This window comes from Leptinotarsa decemlineata, unplaced genomic scaffold (genome assembly GCF_025532065.1).
Source record: "Leptinotarsa decemlineata unplaced genomic scaffold, Ldec_3_MD MMD2_tig00003902_RagTag_RagTag, whole genome shotgun sequence".
NCBI lineage: Eukaryota > Metazoa > Arthropoda > Insecta > Coleoptera > Chrysomelidae > Leptinotarsa > Leptinotarsa decemlineata.
The window spans coordinates 1,848,185-1,875,267 of NW_027412598.1; the positions used below are offsets into that span (position 1 = coordinate 1,848,185).

The following is a 27,083-nucleotide window of genomic DNA, read 5'->3' on the forward strand; positions in this document are numbered from 1 at the left end:
GAGAGAGCCTGTATAATATCTAATGGGCATCACTTTGAACAATTTTTATGACTTATTTCTAGGTACCTACCATTCCTATGAAATGATTTATCAAGTTATATTATTTACATTGTTATTAATTATTGTATTTGATATTTTGTATGAGATATTTTTAAAAATAATAGTCGTTCTCAAGACTTTACATTTTAAGCAATAACTCAACAACGCCGTAACCGAATTTCAAAAACCAAACATGAAATGATATCAGAATTTAACGTAGCATCTGAATATGTAATGATATACAGGGCATTCTATTTTTAAAAATGGAATTTTGGTCTGTAGCACCTACACCAAACACCCTGTATATTTAAAAATTATATCAAAATATAGCTCTCGTGAACTCCTAAAACTTTTGTATGAAACATTTTTGTGTATCTCCTTCAACAAACCAGATATTGCCTGTCACATAAAATGTGGGACACCCGGTATATATATATATATATATATATATATATATATATATATATATATATATATATATATATATATATATATATATATATATCCACTGTGGCTGGCCGCCACTGTTACATGGGCATGCGGTGCAGAGCGATCTAATAAGGTGATAGACATTTGAATAATAGTTGAAGTTTCAGTTAAAGTGTTTTGTTGTATTGATAGTGAAATAAAGTTGAGTTTGATCATTGTTCAATGTAGTCAATTATTGGTAAACCCCCAAAAAATATGATTTCGTGTTTTTATCATTCCTGTTTTTATCATCCGGTATAAACAAGAATATATTTTCAATTTTGAGAAGTCAAAATGAGTGAAAATATATAGGTGTTCTATTAAAACAAAACAACTTTGGTAAATCACACATTTATTGAACACCCGATATATTTATTAAATATTGAAGCACTGGAAAATTGTAGCAGAGAAGCATAAAACATTATTTTCCACAATTAATATTAGGTATCGAATGAAAGTATTTTCATTATTTCCGTTCCTCATACCAGCTTGTTATAAAAATTTCTTAATGTTCACGCGATTCTTTGATGAATGTGGAGGCTCGATTGTAGCTTCTATTGGCGTATCTTCACCTTCGTGATATGAGTCATCTTCAGAGTCTTCTTCATCTTCAGAGTTTTCTTCATCTTCAGAGTCATCTTCATTTTCATTTTGGGAACCTGAAAAATATATATTTCGGATGTTACAACCAAAGTATAAGGGGATATTAAGAAGGTTTTCAAAACACGCACTCTAGATGTGTCATTGTGCTCCAAACGCAGTTACCCACGAGCTCCAACAGTTATCCACGAATACTTTCCGCTATTTTTTTATTCGTACCTTTTGAATTCATCATGTTATATTACCTAATTCAAAATTGGAATTAGGAATTAATAATGATGTGACAGAAATTTATCCTTCGTTTTCAAGAGGAAATGAGAAAAATAAAACGATTTTCAAGCTGTCATAAGATCAATGATTTTTTTGTCACCACAGTTTGGTGTTGAAATAACGGTTTAATGTTGGGATAAAATTCCAGTAATATTCAATTTCTTTTTGCATATTTTTTTATCAGATTTATTCCAGTTGCCGTGGTTCAAAATTATAAGTGAAAATAATATTCAAACAAGTTGTACAGTTTTAATTCATTTTTAATCTCTACTTTTAACAGACATTCCAATCTTAAAAGAGTTAGAATCACTAAACCTCCCGCTGGCTGACTCAAAATCGCAGACTTCTTATGAATGAACGTAATGAAGCCCTCCAAAAATTTGAAAAAACAAAATCTGTCAATGATCCTAATAGACATGAAGAATTGAAAAATTATACGTTGTCAATAGTAATAATTGAAAAGAAAACCTATCTCGTCTCTCTGTTCTGAAAAAATACCACGCAAAACCTGGAATGCTCTTTAATCTCAATGTTCATTCAAAAAAACAATATTCATTACCCAATCACCTCTCGAATCTCGATGAAATAAACAACTATTTTGCTCAATTCGTAAGTTATGGAACTCGTGTGACCTCAATGTCCTCTAAAAACGCCCACCACAGCGACTTCCCGGACGGATGCTGTATCAGCCCTATTTTGATAAGCATTTGTATAAAACTGTTCGTAATGACGCCTCTCGTCACTCTATACTCATCCTTTGTACAACACTGAATAAAGTAATTTGTCATTTTCCAATTTCTAAGTTTTTCAACTCCTTTTTAAAAAGTGTTTTCGCCAAGCCACGACGAAAACTGGCGCAGTCGTTCGGATTTTGTCAAACGAAGTTTCTATCGAAGTGATTTCGGTTCGTATCCACGATTCATTGGCAAAAAAACCACTTGGAAAGCTGAGACTTTGGAAAACCTGCCGGAAGAGGACAAGAATCGCCAACTCCGACTTTAAGAAGACCAGGGACTACGGACAAGCATCGCTGGAAATCATATTGGCAACCTAGATTTAAGAAGAAAACCAAGAAACCAGAAGAAAGACTTCACAAAGAAATGAAAACAACGATACTACTACTGTAAGTCGATTTTAAGTACAACCCAACCTATCCAATTTCCAAAAATTACCTTCACCCAATAAGTGATAATATTATATTCTGATTTTCGATTTTCATCCAATTTTCGCGAACAAATTTTATGAACATTGAAAACGATTTAGATAATTTAAGTAGATTATTAGAAAACTCATTTAAAGAAAACCACAAAATGCCTGAAACAAACTTTCAACTATTAAGACTACATATTGACACAATACCTCAATATGAAGGAAATCCTCATACTTTAGGAATATTTTTAGATAACTGTGAAAATTTAATTGCAACCTTTCAAAGTCAGACCGATCAAACATTAAATAAATTTTTATTAAGAGCAATAATTGGTAAATTAACAGAAAGAGCCTTAACACTCATTGGTTCTCGCATAGAATTAAAGACGTGGACAGATATTAAAGCTGCTTTACAATTAAGTTTTGGAGATCAAAGAAATCTTGATTGCCTTGTTCAAGATCTAATTTCTTTAATACCACACAAAAACGAATCACCTTATAATTTTGGAATGAGATGCCAGGATTCAAGAAGCCTTATTGTTTCAAAAATCAATAACTCCTTGATTCAACAACAAGAAAAATTTTTAAAAATTAACAATTATGATGATTTAGCTTTAAAAACATTTATAAGAAATTTACTAGGATACCTACAAAATAATGTTAGACTTAGAAACCCAGATTCACTAGAAAAAGCAGTGTCTCTAGTAATAGAAGAAGAAAATTTTCTATATTCACAAAACAGATCAAATAGCGTGAATACACACAATTACAAACCATTTACGAGAGTTACCCCATCAAACCAAAAACCTATTTTACAAAAATCCAATCCTCATTTTCAGAAACCGCAATACCCTATGAATATCCAAAATAATTATAGACCACCTCAATATATGAAACCGAATTTTCAACCTTTTCATCAAACAATGAATAGTCAAAGAATTCCCTTAATGGAAACCGAATAACAATTTTCCAACACAAAAACACCCATTCTTTTTAAATCAACAAAGTCAAAGAATGAGAAATCCCCAACAACCTAGTCAATTTAAAACGAATTATAAACCAGAACCTATGGACACATCCTCAGGTAATACAAAAAAAATCCGCAAAATAAATACCATGCAACCGAATTATTTAACCAAGAATTTTCCAACTTTGATGAATATGACCCACAAAATTATTATTTCGAAAACCAAGAAGAATATGAAAACTTTTGTTACCAACAAGAATACGAAAATTACCAATACCCTTATATTCTCATACCGCTGAGAATCCAGAAAACCCAGATTTTGAAAACCAACACGAAAATGAAAATTCAACACGAAATTTTCAACAGGAAGACACCTCACTGGACCAAACATAATAACATATTTAGTTAAAGCCAATCTACCATATATTTTCATCCCCGAATTGAACGCAAACTTTTTAATAGATACAGGAAGTACTAGAAGCCTTATAAAACCTCAATTAGCTAACAAATTTTATAAAAATTATATTTTAAAAGAAGACTTTAATATTCAGACAGCACACAGCATAAGTTATCATAATGAAGTAGTAATTATTCCAATCTTTAAACAATTCAAAATAAATCAGAAACATAAATTCTTTTTATTCAATTTTAGTAATAAATATGACGGACTTATAAATTTCCTTGAACAAATTAAAGCCTCTGTAAATCTTGAGAAAAAATCCATTATGTATGAAACAGAAGAATTTTCAAATTTAAAGAAAAGTCTCAAAATAAAAAACCATTCAATTATTGTTCCACCCAGAACAACTAAAATAGTAAAAATACCCGTAAGCAAAGAAAAAGGTTTAGGATTTTTAAAATATCAGAAATATGATGATTTAGTCGAATCTCCTCAAGCACTTGTTAACATAGAAAATTATTTTGCACATACTACTATTACCAACGCACAAACTTTTCCAATCGAAATATCCATAAAAGAACCATTCGAAATCGAATTATTAAATACAATAGAAGTAAATTTTATCGAAAAAATGGAAACTGATGAAGAACTAGACAATTTCAAAGACAACATTTAAAAAGCAAATTTAAAAAATTTACGCCTCGAACACTGTAATTTAGAAGAAAAACGAGCAATAAAAAGCTTATGTTACAAATATCGAGATATTTTCTATAATGATAAATTACCTCTAACATTTACAAATGAAATTCGACATAAAATAAATTTAACAGACGAAACTCCAATTTATACAAAAACTTATAGATACCCTGAAATTCATAAACAAGAAGTTAAAACTCAAATTCAAAAAATGCTACAACAAGTTATAATTCAACCATCAACATCACCCTTTTCAAGCCCTATTTGGATAGTTCCAAAAAAATCAGACGCCTCAGGACAAAAAAAATGGAGATTAGTAATAGATTACCGTAAACTGAATGAACGAACATTAACGTTATTCTCGACAAATCAGGAAAAAGTCATTATTTTACCACACTAGACTTAGTAAACGGTTTTCACCAAATAGAAATGCACCCTGATGACATACAAAAAACTGCTTTTTCAACAGAAAACGGACATTATGAATATAAACGTATGCCTTTTGGATTAAAAAATGCCCCCAATACCTTTCAACGAGTAATGGACAATATATTACGAGGTCTACAAAATGAAACATGCTTAGTATATTTAGACGACATAGTTATTTTCAGTACATCTTTACAAGAACATTTAGAACGCCTACAAAACGTATTTGAAAGACTAAGACAAGCTAATTTTAAAATCCAATTAGACAAATCAGAATTTTTGAGAAAAGAAACTAGTTATTTAGGACATGTAATAACGCCAGACGGAGTAAAACCAAACCCCGATAAAATTGAAGCTATTAAAAAATTTCCAATCCCAAAAACACATAGAGAAATTAAAAGTTTCTTAGGACTTGTAGGATACTATAGAAAATTTATCAAAGACTTTGCAAAAATAGCAAAACCATTAACTTTATGTTTAAAAAAAGATTAAAAAGTAGTTCATGATACGAAATTCATAACAGCATTTAACATGTGTAAAAATATTTTGATTAATGCACCTATATTACAATATCCCGACTTTCAAAAGAAATTTATTTTAACAACCGATGCATCAAACGTATCATTAGGAGCTGTTCTATCCCAAGGAACAATCGGTTCAGATAAACCAGTAGCCTTTGCCTCACGAACTTTAAACGAAACAGAACAAAAATATAGTACAATTGAAAAAAAATTACTAGCAATTGTATGGGCCTGTAAATACTTCAGACCTTACCTTTTCGGAAGAAAATTCACAATTTATACAGATCATCGCTCACTTGTTTGGCTTTTTAAACTGAAAGAACCCAATTCAAAATTAGTACGCTGGAGATTGAAACTAGAAGAATTTGATTATGAAGTAATATATAAAAAAGGTAAATTAAATACAAAAGCAGACGCATTATCCCGAATTCAAATTAACGCAGTAGAAAATGAATCTATAATTAATAACCCAGGTGACATTGTCGAAGAAACCATATCATTATTGAGAAACTTATCAGAACATCCTATACAGAACACTAGTAAACCTCAAACTCAACAAAAAGTAAAAATTCTATCAGACATTCAAATTAAACCACCAACTAAAGAACAAACACCTCCAATCGTAGAAGATTCAGACAATACCCAACATAGTAACGTAAATGAAACGACAAATGAAGGAATAAAAATCCATGACGAAATAATTAATAATAAAATTAATCAAATTTTAGTATTCCCACATATTTACCCAATATTAAAAGTAAAACATGAAAACTATGAAAACTATAGAATCTATACAGTTAAAATTCCAGAGAAAAATAATGAAAATCTTATACTTGAATTTCTTAGAGACTATACTATTCAGAACAAAACTTATTGCATATATTTTCATACAGAAAAACTTTATAGAGATTTTAATGAAGTATATTTAGAACATTTTTCAGAAAAAGGACCTAAAATAATAAGATGCACAAAAAATGTAAATACCGTAACTGAAAAAAAACGATCAACTCCTATTTACAAAACATCATCACGAAAGTAAATCAAATCATAGAGGAATAGATGAAACCCTAGAAAAACTAAAAAAAAATTATTATTGGATCAATATGAAGAAAACAGTAACAGACTATATAAATTCATGCAACATATGTCAAAGAGCAAAATATGCTAGAAAAAACCCCTATGTACCATTTATGTTAACGGAAACACCTTCAAAACCTTTTCAAATTGTTCATATAGATATTTTCCAATATGATAAACAAATGTATTTAACTCTAGTAGACGCATTTACGAAATTTGCACAAGCAATACCAATATTAGGAAAAACCGCTATACACATTAGCAGCGCCCTAATTAAATATTTTTCTTCTTTTGGAATACCAGAAAATTTCATAATAGATAACGGAACAGAATTTAATAATGAAACTGTAAAAGAAATATTAAATTTACATAAAATAAAAATTCACTTTACTACCCCTAAACACCATGAATCTAACGGAATAGCTGAAAGATTTCACTCAACAATTATTGAACATTTAAGAATATTACAAGAACTATACCCTGAAGAAAAAGACCTTATGGACTATGCTATTATAGGATATAATGAATCTATACATTGTGCAACAAACTTCAAACCTTTTGAATTAGTTTTCGGACACACAAATTCACGTGATCCATACGAATTATTCACACCTCATTCATTTTTCAGACTATGCTGAAAATCATAAAAGAAAATTAGAACACGTTTATGATAAGACTAAAAAACTAATTGAAACCAAGAAAGCGAAAATTGTTGAAAAAACAAATATACACGGTGACACGAATAATGATTACCAAATAGGATTAACTGTATTTAAACAAAATCCACAGGAAAGAAATAAAAAACTTAATAAATTTATAGGACCTTATACTATAACGAAAATATTAGATAGAAATAGAGTAGAAATTACCAGTAAACAATACCCAGATAGAAAGGAAATTGTTCATATTAAAGAGCTTAGAAAGAAACTTCTTATTTCAGACTCTTCATCCAAAGCAACGCAGAGATGAAGTCACCAACATTTCATGAACTTAATGACAACCCCGGATTACTACCACTGAAACTAGGAAACGCTCAAAATAAAATAGACCAATGGTCATTTATTCAAATATTCGATATAACAGACATAGTAAACGCATTTAATATTTTAAGAGATAGATTACACCAATTTAAAAGTACAATTGATAATAAAACACAAGGAAGTAACTATCAAGTTGAATTTTACAACTCATATTATTTGACAGAATTATTAGAAAAGAAAATAATAACGCAAATTTATCAAATTGATCCTTCAATCAGAAGAAAGCAAAAACGAGGACTTATTGATGGATTAGGATCAATTATCAGATCAATAACTGGTAACTTAGACCAAAATGACGCGGAAAAATATGACAGAGCGATTGAAATACTATCATCCAATCAAAACAAAATGAAAACTCTTATATCAGATCAAATAACACTTTTACAAAGATCAATTGATAATTTTAGAAACAATACACAAATTCTTATGCATAATCAAGAACTCTTGAACTCTCGATTAGAAATCATTGAAAAACTCATACAAACTCAAGAAGTCAAGAATCTTGAAATGAATCAATTTTTAATAATACAATTAACGATTTCACAAATAACCACTGCATTCCAAGCAATTTATGATATCTTAGAGAAAATAGTAATTGCTATCACTTTTTCGAAGCTGAATATTTTTCATAATTCCATGGCTGAACCAAATGAGATATTTAAAGAAGTCGAAAAGATTCCCAAATATTTGACTACAAGTAAATTACCCTTTGAACCTAAAATAGAAAACATTTTACTATTTGAAAAGATAATCGATATCAAAGCATATTCGAAACATAACAAAATAATCTTTATTATTGAAATACCGATAGTCGAAATGGAGAACTATAATTATTATCATGTATACTCCTTACCAACTCCAAAGAATAATTCCTTTAAAACGATTATTCCTAAATCTAAATATCTTATCCTAAATGAAGAAAACTATGTACTTTTCGACACAAGCTGCAATGAAATCATAAATGAAGAATTCTTATGCCAATTGAACAATCCAGAAGTAATCACAGAAGAAGCCCCTTGTGAAATCCAGATGCTCAAATATTCAAAGAAACTAACAAACTGTAACCCAGTGCCTGTAATGATTAATAGAACAAAAATACAGAAAATTGAAGAAAATAAATGGATCATTATCACACCAAGTCAAAAAGTCGCTAAACAAACTTGCAGAAATAGTGGAGAATCAATTCCTCTCCAAGGAACTTTTATTTTAGAACTCACCTTTCAATGTGAAGTGAAAATAGACAATACAGTAATGAGAAGTTTTCAAAACCCTACAATTGAGTTTAAACCATTCAAATTTCCAAAATTGAATTTTGAAAATAATTATTCATATTTAAATCCTCAATTTCAAAATATTAACCCAATTAAACCGGAAGCCATTAACCTGGACGAAATGAAGCATATTCAAGAAACACTAGAAATCAAGAAAGAAGAAATAAAGAAGATTCAAGATGTACCAATCGATCAGAAATCAATTGATATTTGGACTATAATTTTTATGTTATATTTTTTATAGCCATCCTGTATGCAGCCTATCGATTTTATCCAATTAGATGCCTTGTTATACCGGATGCCCCAAAAGAAGGAGAAGCCGAAGGAACTTCCCGAAATTCCGAAATAAACCCCGGAATTTCACTCTAAGGATGGAGGAGTTATGGAACTCGTGTGACCTCAATGTCCTCTAGAAACGCCCACCACAGCGACTTCCCGGACGGATGCTGTATCAGCCCTATTTTGATAAGCATTTGTATAACACTGTTTGTAATGACGCCTCTCGTCACTCTTTACTTATCCTTTGTACAACACTGAATAAAGTAATTTGTCATTTTCCAATTTCTAAGTTTTTCAACTCCTTTTTAAAAAGTGTTTTCGCCAAGCCACGACGAAAACTCGTACGAAATATTTGTAATAATTGCGATGATAAAATTGAATTTTATAGCAATAATTTCGATTTGCTCCCGAAGAAGCTGTGCATGAAATCTTGAATGGTATTAAAAGCCAAGCCTCAGGCGTAGATACTATTTCAACCAGAATGTTGAAACTTTGCTGCCCGTTTATAGATAAATACATTATACATATCATCAATTGTTGTTTTGAACGTTCATATTTTTAGACTGACGTCCTTGAATCACATAATCTTCTGTAGGTGTTTGAAATCGTTCGAGCATCATTAACTCTATTTGGGAAGCGCTACTGATACAGTCGCCTGGAATTTAGGGTTGTTGAGGAAGTGATTATGAGGAAGAGGAGGAGGAAGAAGAATTGTCAGGCGCAAATTCAGAGGATGCGGATGAGGAATAGGATATTTTTTGAAGAAGAGGATGAGGGAGTGGATAAGGAAGAGGATGATAGGATATACCGGTGTGAAGTTAACAGCCAAAGTCAGCAGCTCTTTTTCCGAAAATACCCGAATGGTCAGTAGTGTACCGAAATCGTGATAATGTTTTTTGGGTTCCTGATGTGCCTTTACGTGAAAGCATATAGCTATACTGTATATTCTGTATCAAGGCAAATCTCTTCGGCCTCGTCCGAGAGGGTTAAACACACCCCCAAAATGAAAAAATTCTTGAAGTATGAAGGAAATGAAAAGCCACTTTGAAATCAATGCGAATGATTATTATCATAATATTCTTTATTCGGTATGAATGAAAATCTCTTCGGCCCGTCCAAGAGGGTTAAATACACCCCCAAAATGAAAAAAATTCTTAAAGTATGAAAGAAACGAAAAGCCACTTTGAAATCAATGCGAATGATTATTATCATTATATTCTTTACTCGGTATAAATGAAAATCTCTTCGGCCTCGTCCAAGAGGGTTAAGCACACCCCCAAATTGAAAAAATTCTTGAAGTATGAAGGAAACGAAAAGCCACTTTGAAATCAATACGAATGATTAGTATCATTATATTCTTTACTCGGTATGAATGAAAATCTCTTCGGCCCCGTCCAAGAGGGTTAAACACACCCCAAAATGAAAAAATTCTTGAAGTATGAAGGAAATGAAAAGCCACTTTGAAATCAATACTTATGATTAGTATCATCATATTCTTCACTTGGTATGAATGAAAATCTCTTCGGTCCCGTCCAAGAGGGTTAAACACACCCCCCAAATGAAAAAAATTCTTGAAGTATGAAGGAAACGAAAAGCCACTTTGAAATCAATACGAATGATTAGTTTCATTATATTCTTTACTCGGTATGAATGAAAATCTCTTCGACCCCGTCCAAGAGGATTAAACACACCCCCAAAATGAAAAAATTCTTGAAGTATGAAGGAAACGAAAAGCCACTTTGAAATCAATACGAATGATTAGTATCATCATATTCTTTACTCGGTATGGATGGGAATCTCTTCGGCCCCGTCCTAGAGGGTTAAGCACACCCCCAAATTGAAAAAAATTCTTGAAGTATGAAGGAAACGAAAAGCCACTTTGAAATCAATACGAATGATTAGTATCATTATATTCTTTACTCGGTATGAATGAAAATCTCTTCGGCCCCGTCCAAGAGGGTTAAACACCCCCGAAATTAAAAAAAAATCTTGAATTATGAAGGAAACGAAAAGCCACTTTGAAATCAATACGAATGATTAGTATCATTATATTCTTTACTTGGTATAAATGAAAATCTCTTCGGCCCCGTTCAAGAGGGTTAAACACACCCCCGAATGAAAAAAATTTTTGAAGTATGAAGAAAACGAAAAGCCACTTTGAAATCGATACGAATGATGTGTATCATTATATTCTATATTCGGTATAAAGGCAAATCTCTTCGGCCCCGTCCAAATCTGAAAAGGTAATCAGGAGGTTGTGCCAAAACTTTCATTAAAACAATTTTACGGGTCACGAGGGTTGGAAAATAGATATGAGGGATGTATTAACCACTGCTTCCTTCATGAACCAAAAATAACAAAGTTTATTAATTCACAGACAAATTTGCATGATGTAAATTCTGAAAAATCATGGAGACTTGTTTTCTGTTTGTATATATCGCTTCTCAGCAGCAATTCTGGGGCCTAACGTATTCAAAAAACACTTCATTGTGATATATTCAGTAAACAGTTATACACAAACGCAACACGTGTTTCGACGTGAAATGGCTTCTTCGGGCGTGTCTTTACTAACTTTACTAGTTTACTAACTTTACTAGTTAGTAAAGACACGCATGAAGAAGCTATTGTATGGCGAAACACGTGTTGCGTTTTTGTAAAACTGTTTAGTGAAAAGTGTTTTTTGAATACGTTAGTTATGGATTTTCATCAAGTATGGGCCAATCTCATCATATATTCTGGAGCCTATTATATAATTCATTATTTCTGGACATAAGGGATACAATCATAATATATAAAAAATAATGATTTCTTAGGGATTATTCAGCAAGTGAAACAAATCTTTTCAGTTTACACCAAAGTTAGTTAAGTCGACATTAGTCACATATATCATTTAGCATTTTCTCACTCAAAGTCACTCCTTTCTCAATTTCAGAAAGTAAAAGTAGGCAGTTATAGTGAATTAGTCTACGGCATGAGTAACATTTGAAAATATTTTCTTCGATATTTGCCTCAATGTTTCCCGATCAATACAGACATTTTTGTTGCATGTCACAACAACTGTGCAACAGTAACCGTTTTAATTCTTGCCGGTACATATTCATATCGCATTCAGTTGTCAAATGTTGATTCTGTACAATCATAGAAAAAAAATAAATTATGTACACTCCGCAGTTGAACCCATCTTTCTGAATAATGTGATTTAAAATTTCAAATAGCCAGTTTTCAGCACTTTGTGTTTTGGAAAAGAGAAAGTGTCTAAATTTCATCATATATATTTCATGAATACGTTCTTCTTTCCCGATTGGATCAATTACAGTAAGTTTTTTTTTCAAAAAATTTACTTTGACTAATACAAAATGTTGATTACTTGCAACTGGCATTATCACTTCATTTTTGATGAAGTTGACACTGTTTATGAAATTACTGTTAACTTCGATATCTCCAAAAATTATTGATGACTTAGCAACAGAAATTATCTGATAATAGTTTCTTTTATTCAGAATAGACAAGCAATGATCGATGATAAAACCATCAAGCCATGTTCCTTCATTCAAAATTGAAAAGTGGTTTATGAGAAGTTCCTTGATAGAAAAATCTACTGCTGGATTTACTAAGACAACGTATCCTCTCTTATTGGGTAACTCCTTATAAAAATCAATGTCTGCTACTAGACCATTATCTAAAAACTGAAGTTGTGTACATGTTGTCCATTTTCGAAAATCAAGTGGGATTGTATCATCGGGCTGAACAATAGCTGGCAGCATGTGGAAATAATAGAATGTTTTCAATTTTCTGAACATAATGTTCCAAAAGCTTTTCGATCGAAAAATCCTAACGATTTTAATCTCACGGAATGTGAAAATTACCAAATCGCACCAATTCCTTTTCGTTATTTAAAGGATACCTTGTATTTGATAATAATGAATATGATCATATAACATATCAGAATTACCTTTTTTAAAATTTGAAATGATATCTGAAAGGATCTTCGTTTCTGGCAGCGAATGGACATTTCACTTCGATTAAACCATCGTCTCCGATTAAACCATCAGGAGATACAGCTAGAAATGGATAATCTTTATGAATGAATAATCCAGCTGATTAGTAAGGTAACTTTGTCATGTCGATACATTTTATTATTGCTAACTTTTCATATTTTATTCCATGTAGTACCGCCGGACATCTGTTAGGTGATTGTTTCGAGATAGTATGGATGATATTTCTGAATGAGTCGACTTTCTTAACCTTACATATCCTTCCAAAATATGACGACGTGACTCTCACTTTTCTTTCTTCATGCCATCTCAAGCAATTTCTTTGTTCTCGATTAATCTTCTCTAAGGTGCGTTTTACAATTTTTTAACGTGATATTAAAGGTTGTAACTTCAGTTCTAACTATTAGATTGATGTCAAATTTCATATTTGAGAATATTTGAAGTAGCTTCACTTTCATAAAGTTGAATTAAGATTATAGCCCTATGTAAGGAAACACTTTATTCTTTAAATTATCATTATGAATTGAAAATGCAATTCTACTGATTTCTATCATGAATATTACCTGAAACTGATATCTGAAGAGTGTTTACTTGATTGAAAAATGATTTGGATGCAAGGGATTTTCTAGATTTACACTAGTTCCTACAGGGTGACTCTCCAAGAATTGCATCGGCTAATGAAAGTGTATGTAAGAGACAAATTATAAAACTTCAACAATAGAAGTTCGAAGAACTTTCGAACTGAGCGGCGAGATGTCAATAAAAAAGTTCATTATTTGCTATCCAGTGAGCTTCGAAACATTTTGTTAGAAAGTCATTTACGATTTTATCCGACGCTTTGCAGTTGGTTAATTGTCCAGATCATTCGATTCAATATTTTCACAAATAAAACCCATTATGCTTGATGAAAAATTTTGTTTGTAGGAATCGATTGTTCGAAGTTGGTTCTAGGACAAGAAGCCCTTGAGGTTTCACACATTCCCGAAAGTAGAAGTGATATGATAATTATTATGGAAAATAAAATTTGTTAACCTCAAATGAAGAGACAGAAATGACATTTTCGTATGTTTGTTTGAAGAAAACCAAACACACATGCTTTCTACTAGTTTAAGTATTATTCCATGTGAATTTTGTGTATAAAGTTTCGTTTGACAATTTCATATCTATAGGATATACCTTCATCTTTATCACTAACCTGTTCTATTTGAATAATATGAAAATTGTAAATTTATTAGGTTTCATAATCGAATATAAGCTTTATTGGTGGAGTCATGACAACATAACTCAAAATTCTCAATTTCCCTTCACAATTTTTGGCAATAAAGACAAATAATACATATTTCTCTTGAACGAGACCGAAGAAATTTTCCTCGATACCGAATATTAAATGTAACGATATAAATCATTCGTATCAATTCCAAAGTGGCTTTTCGTTTTCTTCATACTTCAAGATTTTTTTTCATTTCGAGGGTGTGTTTCACCCTCTTGGACGGGGCCGAAGAGATTTTCATTTATACCGAGTGAAGAATATAATGACACAAATCATTCGTATTGATTTCAAAGTGGCTTTTCGTTTCTTTCATACTTCAAGAATGTTTTTCATTTCGGGGGTGTATTTAACTCTCTTGGACGGGGCCGAAGAGATTTTCATTTATACCGAGTGAAGAATATAATGACACAAATCATCCGTGTTGATTCCAAAGTGGCTTTTCGTTTCCTTCATACTTCAAGATTTTTTTTCATTTCGAGGGTGTGTTTCACCCTCTTGGACGGGGCCGAAGAGATTTTCATTCATACTGAGTGAAGAATATAATGACACAAATCATTCGTGTTGATTTCAAAGTGACTTTTCGTTTCCTTCATACTTCAAGAATTTTTTTTCATTTTGGGGGTGTGTTTAATCCTCTTGGACGGGACCGAAGAGATTTTCATTCATACCGAGTAAAGAATATAATGATACAAATCATTCGTATTGATTTCAAAGTGGCTTTTCGTTTCCTTCATACTTCAAGAATTTTTTTCGTTTCGGGGTGTATTTAATCTTCTTGGACCTGGCCGAAGAGATTTTCATTTATACCGAGTGAAGAATATAATGACACAAATCATCCGTGTTGATTTCAAATTGGCTTTTCGTTTCCTTCATACTTCAAATTTTTTTTTCATTTCGGGGGTGTATTTAACTCTCTTGGACGGGGCCGAAGAGATTTTCATTTAAACCGAGTGGAGAATATAATGACACAAATCATTTGTGTTGATTTCAAAGTGGCTTTTCGTTTCCTTCATACTTCAACAATTTTGTTCATTTCGGGGATGTGTTTAACCCTCTTAGACGGGGCCGAAGAGATTTTCATTAATACCGAGTAAAGAATATGATGATACAAATCATTCGTATTGATTTCAAAGTGGCTTTTCGTTTCCTTCATACTTCAAGATTTTTTTTTAATTTCGGGGGTGTTTAACCCTCTTGGACGGGGCCGAAGAGATTTTCATTTATTCCGAGTAAAGAATATAATGATACAAATCATTCGTATTGATTCCAAAGTGGCTTTTCGTTTCCTTCATACTTCAAGAATTTTTTTCATTTCGGGGGTTTGTTCAACCCTCTTGGACGGGGCCGAAGTGATTTTCATTTATACCGAGTAAATAATATATTTATACAAATCATTCGTATCAGTTTCAAAGTGGCTTTTCGTTTCATTCATACTTCAAGAATTTTTTTCATATCGGGGGTGTGTTTAACCCAGTGAGCGAGGCCCAAGAGATTTGCCTTGATACAGAATATACAGTATAGCTATATGCTTTCACGTAAAGGCACATCAGAAACCCAAAAAACATTATCACGATTTTGGTACGCTACTGACCATTCGGGTATTTCTGGAAAAAAGCTGCTGATTTTGGCTGCTAACTTCACACCGGTATAGGATATTATAAATACTAGCGGACCAAACCCAAAAGTCGCTGTCCTGTCTGTACTACTCTGTACATAACTAGGTACATACATACACAAAAATTAATAAAAAGGGCATTTTTAAGTGGACCAAACTTGATAGAATGTAAACCATTCTCAAAACACACACAATAAAGAATCATCAAAATCGGTCCAGCAGTTAAGGAGGAGTTCGGTAACATACACATACACAACACACGCACACAAAAAAAAAGATGAGTGAAAGATACAATTTTATTTAGGAATTGAAATGAAAATAACAATGCAGTCTTCATTTCCTTTTTAATGACTCAAGTCGAATATCATTAATCAAAATAAAAGAATTGAATACTAATAATCAAAATTAATTATAGGGAGGTTAATTTTCATAAAAATCAATTTGGACGTTGTTTCCCCTGACAACCGGTTTCTCAGCTCATCATATACCAATCCAACATTGCTAAAAAGTCGTTCGGTGGGGACACTTGATGGAGGAGAAGATAGGTATTGCCGTACAGCTCCGTAAAGCTCCGAATATTTCGGATTATTTTTCCACCATAGAAGACTGTCTTCATGCATATTGATTCGTTTTTCTTCAATGTAGTTATTTAATAGTAACTTTAGTACCACGCATCTATTTTAGATTGGTAAACTTTCAATTTCATCGTTACTATTTGGTTCAGAGGCTAGCATTTCGGCTAACATTGAATCTACAATCTTTCCCGTGGAGGCGGTGGCTGTGGGGCAAGATGTGTTTACTACATCTCCAGAACTAGTGGATGGTTGATGGTGGATTTCCATGGGGGTTGGCTGGTTGATATTAGTAGTGCTAATTCAATGCGTTCTCTAGTTATTTCATTAAAAAAATTTGTTTTTTATTTTGGATCCAAATAAGTAGAGATGGCGTAGATATTATTATTATGAAGCTCACCGAAGCAGTTGTTAATCTCTTCTATCAGTTTTTGGATGCCATTTTTGCAATCTTGGTCATTACCGATGTTATCTTCTCTGAAAAAATTTTGCATTGTACATGTTAAGACATGAATCAGTCTTATAACACAGATATACATGCCTTATATACAAGATTTAGTTACCTCTTCAAAGGGTTTCAGAATCTTTGTACAATTTTCAAGTTTCAACCCATCACTTGGTACGAGCCTCAAATTTTGAGGAAGCGATAGCGGAAGAGGATTTTTTACATCCATGTATAGAGTTAATACTTATTTTCAAATTGATTACTTCCTTCCTTCCTTTGGAAGATTCCCTCATCCCTTTTTTTGTATCAAGATGGAGTAGTAGAAAGCCAAAAACTTTCTTTCCCAAAAATCAATCACTCCTAAAAATATAACCCCTTCAATTCAAATAAGATTCCTCTTGGTTGGGATTGAATCAAATAGGTGAATGAATGTCATTACGATGTCATCGATGACATAAGCAGATCAAGCTTATTCCGTGACATAAAAAATCGTAATTCATGAATGAATTGTGTGTATTTTCTATAATGTTATCCAATTTGGTACTGAAGAGCCTTGGGGCAAGTGTCTTAAGGCGTATACCAGTGAGGGTGACAGTGTTCCATGTAAGTGCAATTTATTACCATTCATTCAAAGTAGAATTCATGTGAATGATATCTGATTTTCATTCCACAACGAATGTTTGAAATACAAACTGAGTAAAGAAAAGTTTCTTCTGTATAATTCTGTGTTCATATAGAAGTATTTGTTTCGAAAGAATTTTTTTCTTTCGTGTAATTCAATGTTTATATGAAAGTAGCTGTTTCAGGAGGACTTTCTTTCAGTTTGTGTCTGAAAGTTACTTCTTTGTATGATCTACACATCCATGTAAAGAGTTACTTATTTTAAAATTGATTACTTCCTTCCTTTCTTTGGAGATTCCCTCATCCCTTTTTTTGTATCAAGATGGAGTAGTAGAAAGCCAAAAACTCTCTTTCCCAAAAATTAATCACTTTTAAAAATATAACCCCTTCAATTCATAATAACAATGTTTTTTTAATAAACAAGTTCATATGACGTGAATGATATCACATATCTAGTTAGAGAAGTGTCAAAATTGTTTATGTTGACAACTACGAAATTAGCACTCTAGAGAGCTAAGAAAATGATCTTATTACACTTCAACGGCTGATTTCACATAGGGGCAAGTTAATGAACGCATTTTATTATGACCAAATAGAGGGCAATTACAAAAATAATATTTATTTTGAAAACATTTATGATTTTGATAAAAATAATGACATGGCATGTCAAGAGGGATGACACTGATGAACATTAGGAAAACTTTTACCATGGAAAAATGTATGTTTTTGCGTACGTAAAAAAAGCCGAAGCGGTTTCAGAGATATGAGGTGGGAAATTATTTGTTTTATAATTTCAATATTATGTATCTCAGAAATGAAGCGGTTGTGGACCTATATGTTCATATGATATTTTTTTCTATAAATCATCTAAGGATGATTGCCCTTCAGATTCAGCATTCCATTATGAAACACCTTGTATGAAAGAAGAGTGTGTGAATTGTTATTTCAGATCGCGTTTTTGTTTTCTAATTTCAATTTGATTATGAATGTTATGCCATATTCTTGTAAGTAAGCGATGTACACCTTTGTTAGTATATTCTTCTCAATTCTGTGAAGATTGAGTAGGTACTCTTTCAAAACCTGAAATATTTTACAAACCTAGCTACTCCACCAAGAAATTATTTTATCTAATCGTAATTGTTTTAACTACTTATAACAGTTTCTTGCGTAGGAAAGTTATAATTTCTACTCCCCAAAAAATATTACAAACCTTGTTCGGGACTACTTGTACTTGTACCATGTGAAATTCCTCCAAACACATGCACCTCACTACATACTACATAACATCCAAATGGCTGTAGTAATTGCCTGAATTTGTACAATTTTTTGCCATGGTGATTTGCTAGTTTTAATATTTTAAGAAGTCTGTTTCTCTGTCCTGCGGTAAGATGATGGTGACCCTTGAACTTTCCTATAATGAAGGATTTATGTATTAACTTTAGGATAGCCAATTTTTTTCAGTATTTAGTACTTACTTGAGTGATTTCCTATTACACTGGGGATGACTGATGTTTCAAGAATTTGATTGATTGATTGACGTTCATGACTTGGTTGTCTGTTTTCAGATTTATTATTTGAAATACCAGTCGTATGCGATACCGTTGACGTTATTTCTTGCTGAAAAAATAGAAAACTTCAATAACATGAGGATTGGTTGGTTCAGTTCAAAGTGCAAAGTTAGAGGTATTCTGAGCAGCTCTAAACTGAGTAAGAGAGTAGATAGACTTGGATCCGATATGTAGAAGATGTATTTGCTAATTTTTTTCTTGAGAAAAATGAGACTTTGTATCAGCACTGAATAATAGATCACATCGTGCTCACAACAACAATTAACGAGACTACCTGCAGAATAGGTAAACGTCATGTCAGGATGATTGCTGAAATTAGTAACAAAAAAGCCTAAACTTTTTTCTAAGTTTGAATGAAAAATATTCAGATGAAGGAAATGTTTTACAATATGTTAATGTTCCCATTTCCAACCTACGAAATATTGGGGGGCGTCTTGGGCCACCAACAATACATCTCGGTGCTCTTTCAGTAAATCATAGCCAATAATTATGTCTGCACCGAGTTCCTTCATTATCACAAGTTTGAAATTTTCATCGCTTCTGCGATTGATCCATTTTTGTAATACTGACGTTATAGTCACTTGTGAAATCAAAGACATAGCTACATTATTTTTGGAGGGAAATTCGAAGGTTTCTTGCTTTCACAACTTTGTTTGATATTCAAATAACTGTGGTTTGTGGGAATTTCGGCAATGTTGACTCGAAAAATAATTTTGGATGTGAATTACAATTATTGTTTCCAGACGGACGTGAATTACGAAGGTGATAATCGTTTCCCTAAAAGTAACATTTCAAACAATTCAAATACTCTTGGGTTTGACTATATTGCAGTTTATCGTTTGAATTTTGTATAGCAGCAGCAGCAACAGTATTAAAACTCCCAATGGTGACGAAATTGCCTCTGAATGATATCGGACCTTTTCTGAAACTATATCATTATCGAAAGCATTCTGGTAAGCGTGTTGTCCGAGTCTAATAAGAGGATATCAGAATATCTGATGAATTCGTCTCTTCTCATTAGTAGCGACGGCTTTAAAATCACACTCATTTGCTTGAGAACTCGTGAGTACTGACCAACGAACTCTCCGACTTGTTGTCATGTTGAGACGGAGTGTCTAGCAGAAATTTCATTTATACGTTCGACATATAATATATAATATATTTATATATAATATATATAATATATATATATATATATATATATATATATATATATATATATATATATATATATATATAATATATATATATTTCCTCCTTTTGATTTACATCATACACACTCAATAATATATATATCTCTGTAATATATATATATATATATATATATATATATATATATATATATATATATATAAACTATTGGATAGTGGGGTATTGCAGCAAGTAAATGAGTACTCTTTTAAGTTAGTCCAAGCTTTCGGAAAATTTTATTTCCATCATCAGGGAAAATCTTATGTGAGGATGGTTACATTGATGTTGAAGAAAAAATGTTGATACATTGGAGAAGATGAAACTTGATATACAATTCTAAATGCTTGAGATTATTTTTTTTATAAAATATTGTTATTCGTCAGACCGTTATTCACGTTATTCAGACCGTTATTCACAGGTGAATAACGGTCTGACGAATAACAATATTTTATAAAAAATAATCTCAAGCATTTAGAATTGTATATCAAGTTTCATCTTCTCCAATGTATCAGCATTTTTTCTTCAACATCAATGTAACCATCCTCACATAAGATTTTCCCTGATGATGGAAATAAAATTTTCCGAAAGCTTGGACTAACTTAAAAGAGTACTCATTTACTTGATGCAATACCCCACTATCCAATAGTTTATATATATATATATATATATATATATAAATATCATTGATCATTCCCATATTGATTTCAATTTAAGAGCCACCGGTATACAGCTGTTTCAGCCTATTGGGCATCATCAGTACCGGGCAGGCGGTCCTCGATTGAAGACAAAATGAGAAAAAACCAAGAGAATACTTGATAAAAATAGCTGCGTAAACGCAAGCGAAACATAAGTGGAACCACCTATTGGTGTGACACCCAAGTCAACTTGCCAAGTTTTTTATGTCAGTGTTGGTGGTTTGACCAATCAACCGACAACTGCCGTAGCAGAAATTTGGGAAGCTAACCTGAAATGCCATCGGAAAACGAATCCACATGTTTCTAGAAATGATATGAAATCTAGAAAGGTTAATGCAGTCAAGCTGCTGGAAAATAATTCCATGGAAATAAAAAAATAAATAGATAATACCAATAGGTGGTTCTACTTATGTTTCGCTTGCGTTTACGCAGCTATTTTTATATATATATATATATATATATATATTATATATATATATATATATATATATATATAAAATAAGTAAAAAAAAATGTCGAACGGTTTAAATATATATATATATATATATATATATATATATATATATATATATATATATATATATATATATATATATATTTAAACCGTTCGACATTTTTTTTACTTATTTTATTTTCAAGTTTTTAGTTTCTAATTTTGTTACTCAATTCTTCTCATTCTACTTAGTTCATTTAGTGCCCCAGTATTGCAAGGTAATATGTGATCTGCCATTTAGTAATTGGGGCCATCTTGAATTTGCATTTGATACCCATATTGAGGTAGTTGTGAAACAATACCTTCAAAATTGACTACAAAAGATACTACTATTCTACTAGTCAAGCCCTATCATATTGAAGTAATTGTGAAAAAATATGTAATCCACCATTTTGCAGCTGGTGCCATTTTGAATTTGCATCTTTTTCAAAGTGTAGAACTATTCTACTAGTCAAGCCCTGTCATTTGATACCCATATTGTGGTAGTTGTGAAACAATATGTAATTCGTCATTTTGTATCTGCGACCATCTTGGATTTACAATGATGTAGAATCTATTGAATCGTATTGTCATCAAAACTGAATTTGTTTACCAAATTTTAGATCAATCTGTCAACAGGAAGGGAGTCAAATTTGACCCTCAAACAAACAGGGCAAGCTAAATAAAACCGTTTAGAAATCCCAACGTTTAATTTTCAATTGATATTTGAAATATGACCATTATTTGTTGAGGATCTCGTTACTCTGCAACAATCTTCTCAATATCCTTTGACCAATCAAGTTAGCGTCATCAAGAAATGAATGATATTAATTCATTAACACTAACTTCGACTCTCCATATATAATAGTCATGAATTAGTCATTAGTTCTCGATGTTGTCATGCCACTATTTTTAAGATTTACGAAGGTATTTGTTGGTGAAATACGATGGTTTCAATACGATTATTTCCTTCAAACCACCAAAACAGAGTTTTACAGCGATAAAACACTTCTATCAAAGAGCGATGAAACTAACAGAAATAAAACTGATAGCCATGAAATTTACATCTGGATGTAATTATTATTATATCATACGTGACTCTCTAGGCCTAGTTATATATCATTCTCACAATTCCAATCACTGTCACTGTTCTAATACGACATTTTCAATTCGGATGAAAAAAGATCCTTTTTTTGGAACTTCTGTCCAAGGGCACCGAAAATTATGATCCAGGGCTTATTCGATTCGGAATGGCCTCTAGCAACTTTTTGAAAAATTTCAAGAGGGGCTCGAATAAATACAAAAGTCATAAGCAATTTAGTACACAAAAAAGGGGGCTTGGTTTTTTGCAAATATCTCGGAAAATATTAAAGATATCCGAAATTTGAAGGAAGATCCTACCTCTCGGAACTTTGTCACCAATAATTATATATTTAATTCAGAGACGAAAATAGAGCTAAAAACGGGCGATTCGCATCTCGCACGCGCTGACCGATACGTACCTTCGAACAATAAAAATTATTTTAACCCATCAAATACCACTATTAAAAAAAATTCACATACCTTCTAGACATTTGAGTAAACGAAAATACATGGAAATCTTTTACCGTTATTATTTTATTATATATACTTTAGTTAATTAACTAATTTTTACAAGTTTTAAATTTACATTAAAACCCTGATAATTTTTAAACCATGAACCTCAAATTTTTTTCACTTTTTGGATCTTTTCTTGAAAGCCTTCAAAAAATATTCCCGTTGAAAAAATTGAAAATTTTGATTTTCCACTTTGTTATTAATAAAATCGAAGACGTTAAAAAGTGATAAATTCAATTGAAGCAATGACATTTTTTGGGGGATTTTTATCAGTGATGAATATCATGTTTTTTTTTAAATCGTTCCTTAAAAAAAATTATTGTTAAATACGCATTTGTTGATTAACAATTTTTTCTGCTAAAAAATATTAATATTAAAGAACGATTTTGTCTTTAAAAATCGTAATTTCTATTTCTCTTTGATATTCTGAAAAAACCTCTTTTTCGATTTATATTTCATTTATTTAATAAACAATTTGTTTTAGCCAAACAAATTTTTACAATATACTTTTTTGAAGATCACCAAAAAAAAACAAAAACAACCATGTGTCACTTTTATTGAAAATAAAAAAATATTCTCTATTTTTTTAAGACTTGCCAAACTGTAATGGCACGAGGGTTGATTAGTAACTGGAAGCAACCAGTGTTTTATGATTTTGATCAGCCAATGAAAAAAGAAATTTCAAACCAAATTATATCTGCATCATTCAATGCCGGTTTCACCGTGGTAGCCATAGTAAGTGACATGGGTCCTACGAATATGAAATATTTCTCGGAAATGAATATTGCTCACGATAAGGATTGTTCATTCCCACATCCTTGTAATGAATCTATGAGGATTTTTTTGTTTGTCGATGTACCTCATCTAGTCAAGTTGTTGAGAAATCACTTCATTGATCAAGGATTTTGGTTAAATGGTACATTTATGGATAAATCTCGTTTCGAAAGTCTCCTGGATATATCTACATCAGAGCTTTCTATAGTACATAAAGTCAGCAAGTACCATATCGAATTGAAGGGAACTGAAAGGCAAAAAGTTAGGCCAGCAGTGCAACTGTTCTCTAATTATGTTTCGAAGGCAGTTTCATATTGTGGAAAAAGCGGATTAATGTTATCAGAGTTACCCTGGGAACAAGTATCAGACTTCGTTCAGCTCATTAACAGATGGTTTGACGTTATGAATTCGAAAACGAAAATAAGGGCTAACGAACCATCTAAAAACGCATTTGGTATAAATTTAGAGGATCAGAAAAAAGTACTAGAAAAAACTTCCAATGTGATTAAAACACTACGAGTGGGAAAACATAAATCCTTCATTCAGTTTCAGAAAGGTATACTTTTGAGTAATAGATCAATTGTTGAGCTCTTCCTTCATCTTCAGAAGAGGCACTCTGATGTCCAATATATTCTTACTACGCGACTGAATCAGGATATTCTGGAAAAATTCTTTTCTTACATGAGAGGGATGGGGTCATCTAATGATCATCCAAATCCTCTGGATTTCATTTATAGAATGCGTTGGTTCATTTTGGGAAAACACTCAGCATCAGTTTTCACTGAGAACAGGAATACCGAAGAAACCGGAGAGCAATGTTTAACTAGAACAAACTTCAGAACATCCTAGTTTGAAGAGTTAAACTGCATTACTGCTGATATGTTTGGGAATATATCAACGGGAGCGGAATGTCTGGAAAACTCCCGGGAATTCCAAGATAAGAAAATTTGATTCCTTATTCCTTTATAAATCCATGTTATGAAAAATGTCACACTAATGGACCAGATATGTCGCAAGAGGCGTTGGAGTTACTCGGATTGAGAGAAAAAATAAACAATGACTCATTAACTTATATAGCGGGTTATGTGGCTCATAAATTCAAGAAAAAATATAATTTGTTCTTCCAGCTTCTTCCAAAGATTTAGATTGGTTGCAATTCATATCAAGGGGAGGTCTTCTAAGACCCAATAACTCATTCCTTCAAGCGGCACAAATAATGGAAACCGAATTTCAGAAAATGCATGGAAATACATTATCCAGAGAAAAAGGCATCTTCAAAACTTCAACGCAAAGAATCATAGGAAAGATAGAAAACCCAATACCATACGATGCATTACATTGTTTGTGCAGAACAAGGACCTATATAAGATTGCGGGAGATTAACAAACAAATAAGTTTCCATAATTTGAAAAACAGGATGGAAAAAAAATTAATAAGTTCGTAAATTAATGAAAGAAAACTTGATGAATTACCAAAATAGCTTCTATCTCATTTTGTAGTTCGTTGTCATATGTCTTGTTACTTCAAATAATTAGAATATGGAAAATTTGACCCATGTGCAATTTATCTTTTTTGAAAACAAAAGTACTTCAAAAAATATGTATTTTATTACCTAGCCGATTGAATTTGTCAAAAATATTGTCAAAAGTCGGAAATATCATCACAGTATGTATCACCCTCGGTTTCATCAATAGGGTGAGAAAATGACTCATAATTTTAGTATTCAGTAGACTCAGGAAACGAATATACCTACTTCTGAAAAAATCAACATGTATGTATTTATGCATCAAGACTAATAACTCCATTATGCGAAAATGCCTGGAGATATTCGACCGAATCTCATTCTCCTTCTAATGAATTGTGCGTTGTCCGGCTCCGTGCTTCGCAGTGACGTCAGGACAGAGAGATGCGCGTCGGCATACCGTTATGAGTGTATCGTGGGTTGAATATTTTAAAATTTTGAATTTCACGACATGTTACCTGTGTATTCGGATTCGGCCTCGTAGTTGTAGTTGCAGCATACTGTGATACGTGCGACTGCTGTTGATTTGTGCCGCCTGAATGTGAGAAAATAACTTCTATCGGACAGACAATGTTGCATCTGTTTGACCCTTTCGCGATAGGAAAAAAACCCTGTTTTGTATCTGCATTTCTCTGCATTTCAGCATTGTGTTTCTCCTTCTTATTCTCAAGGAAATCTGTAAAAATTGATCATGCATGCACAATTTATTGAAAATAGTTTCATTTTCAGATACATTTGATGAAAATTTCACCAGGACAGTTTTCAACCACTGAAATGTATATTTCGTCTAGGATCTTCCACAGCAATCAAGATATTTTTCGGAATTTCTTTCCCGGAGAAGTAACCTACAACGAGTTACGCAAATATGTAGTATGTGTTACATCGGGTTTTTATCGGAAGTTTAAGATGAAAAAGTAAAGTTAACAAAACATTGCTTCATATATAATAGTTTTGGATATCAATAAATGGTGAATTTTACTAGTTTGGACTCCCATTGTCTAATTGGTTGAGTGGTTCACAAGCAGTGCAAATAATACTAATTGGTCTAATGTCTTTGAGTTCCTTAGGATGTTTAATGCAGTTTTCCATTCTTGAGTTTGGATGATTTTGATCACAGGGATTATTGGTGGAATCATGTTTTTTATTCATTGGAACCATAATATAGTTCAGGTCATTCTCTCTCAGAGCACTTACAAAAAACAACTATAACCTTTAGGCTTTAGTTTTTACAAACTAAAGAGAAAACCACACATTGAATAATTAGCGATATCTAAGCAGTCTGTATAACTGTGCCAAGGTGGAATACAATAGTGATGATACCAATATTGACAATTAAATTCAAAATATAAATTTTTCCCAACAATTTCACATCGCAAGATCTGCAAAATGACAATCGAAAGAAAACCATTCTTAAGACCAGTAGCACAATTGAAGTATATATACCAATTCTTGTTCATATAGGCTATTCATAGAGGCTATAATCCTATCGGCACTTCTCGGTTATTGATGTTGAAATATCAGTGTGTGGTGCTTTGTTTTAGTTA

At 32.0% G+C, this 27,083-nt stretch overlaps 1 protein-coding gene and 1 long non-coding RNA gene across 2 annotated transcripts; one reads left to right on the plus strand and one right to left on the minus strand.

Moving 5' to 3' along the window:
- Window positions 1-842: 842 nt before the first annotated feature.
- Window positions 843-26,236, minus strand: LOC111513589 (uncharacterized). Its single transcript, XM_023169812.2, has 4 exons — window positions 25,998-26,236; window positions 19,197-19,338; window positions 18,932-19,132; window positions 843-1,166 (listed from the first exon to the last, which is right to left on the minus strand). Exons 1-4 carry the CDS (start codon window positions 26,175-26,177, stop codon window positions 1,000-1,002), a joined length of 690 nt encoding a protein of 229 aa, XP_023025580.1. The 5' UTR covers window positions 26,178-26,236; the 3' UTR covers window positions 843-999.
- Window positions 19,291-26,527, plus strand: LOC111513590 (uncharacterized). The gene is made up of 2 exons (XR_002723236.2): window positions 19,291-19,428; window positions 26,269-26,527. It is a non-coding gene; the product is annotated as an uncharacterized lncRNA (long non-coding RNA).
- The last annotated feature ends 556 nt before the right edge of the window (window positions 26,528-27,083 follow it).

What these genes read in the sequence shown, in the direction of transcription:
- LOC111513589 (XM_023169812.2), bottom strand. Translation starts at nt 26,177, where the DNA reads ATGCAGAGAAATGCAGATACAAAACAGGGTTTTTTTCCTATCGCGAAA. An exon ending in GGCCGAATCCGAATACACAG is followed by an intron (nt 19,339 to 25,997) that starts GTAACATGTCGT and finishes CTATTTTTTCAG; the next exon opens with CAAGAAATAACGTCAACGGT. An exon ending in TGTAATAGGAAATCACTCAA is followed by an intron (nt 19,133 to 19,196) that starts GTAAGTACTAAA and finishes CCTTCATTATAG; the next exon opens with GAAAGTTCAAGGGTCACCAT.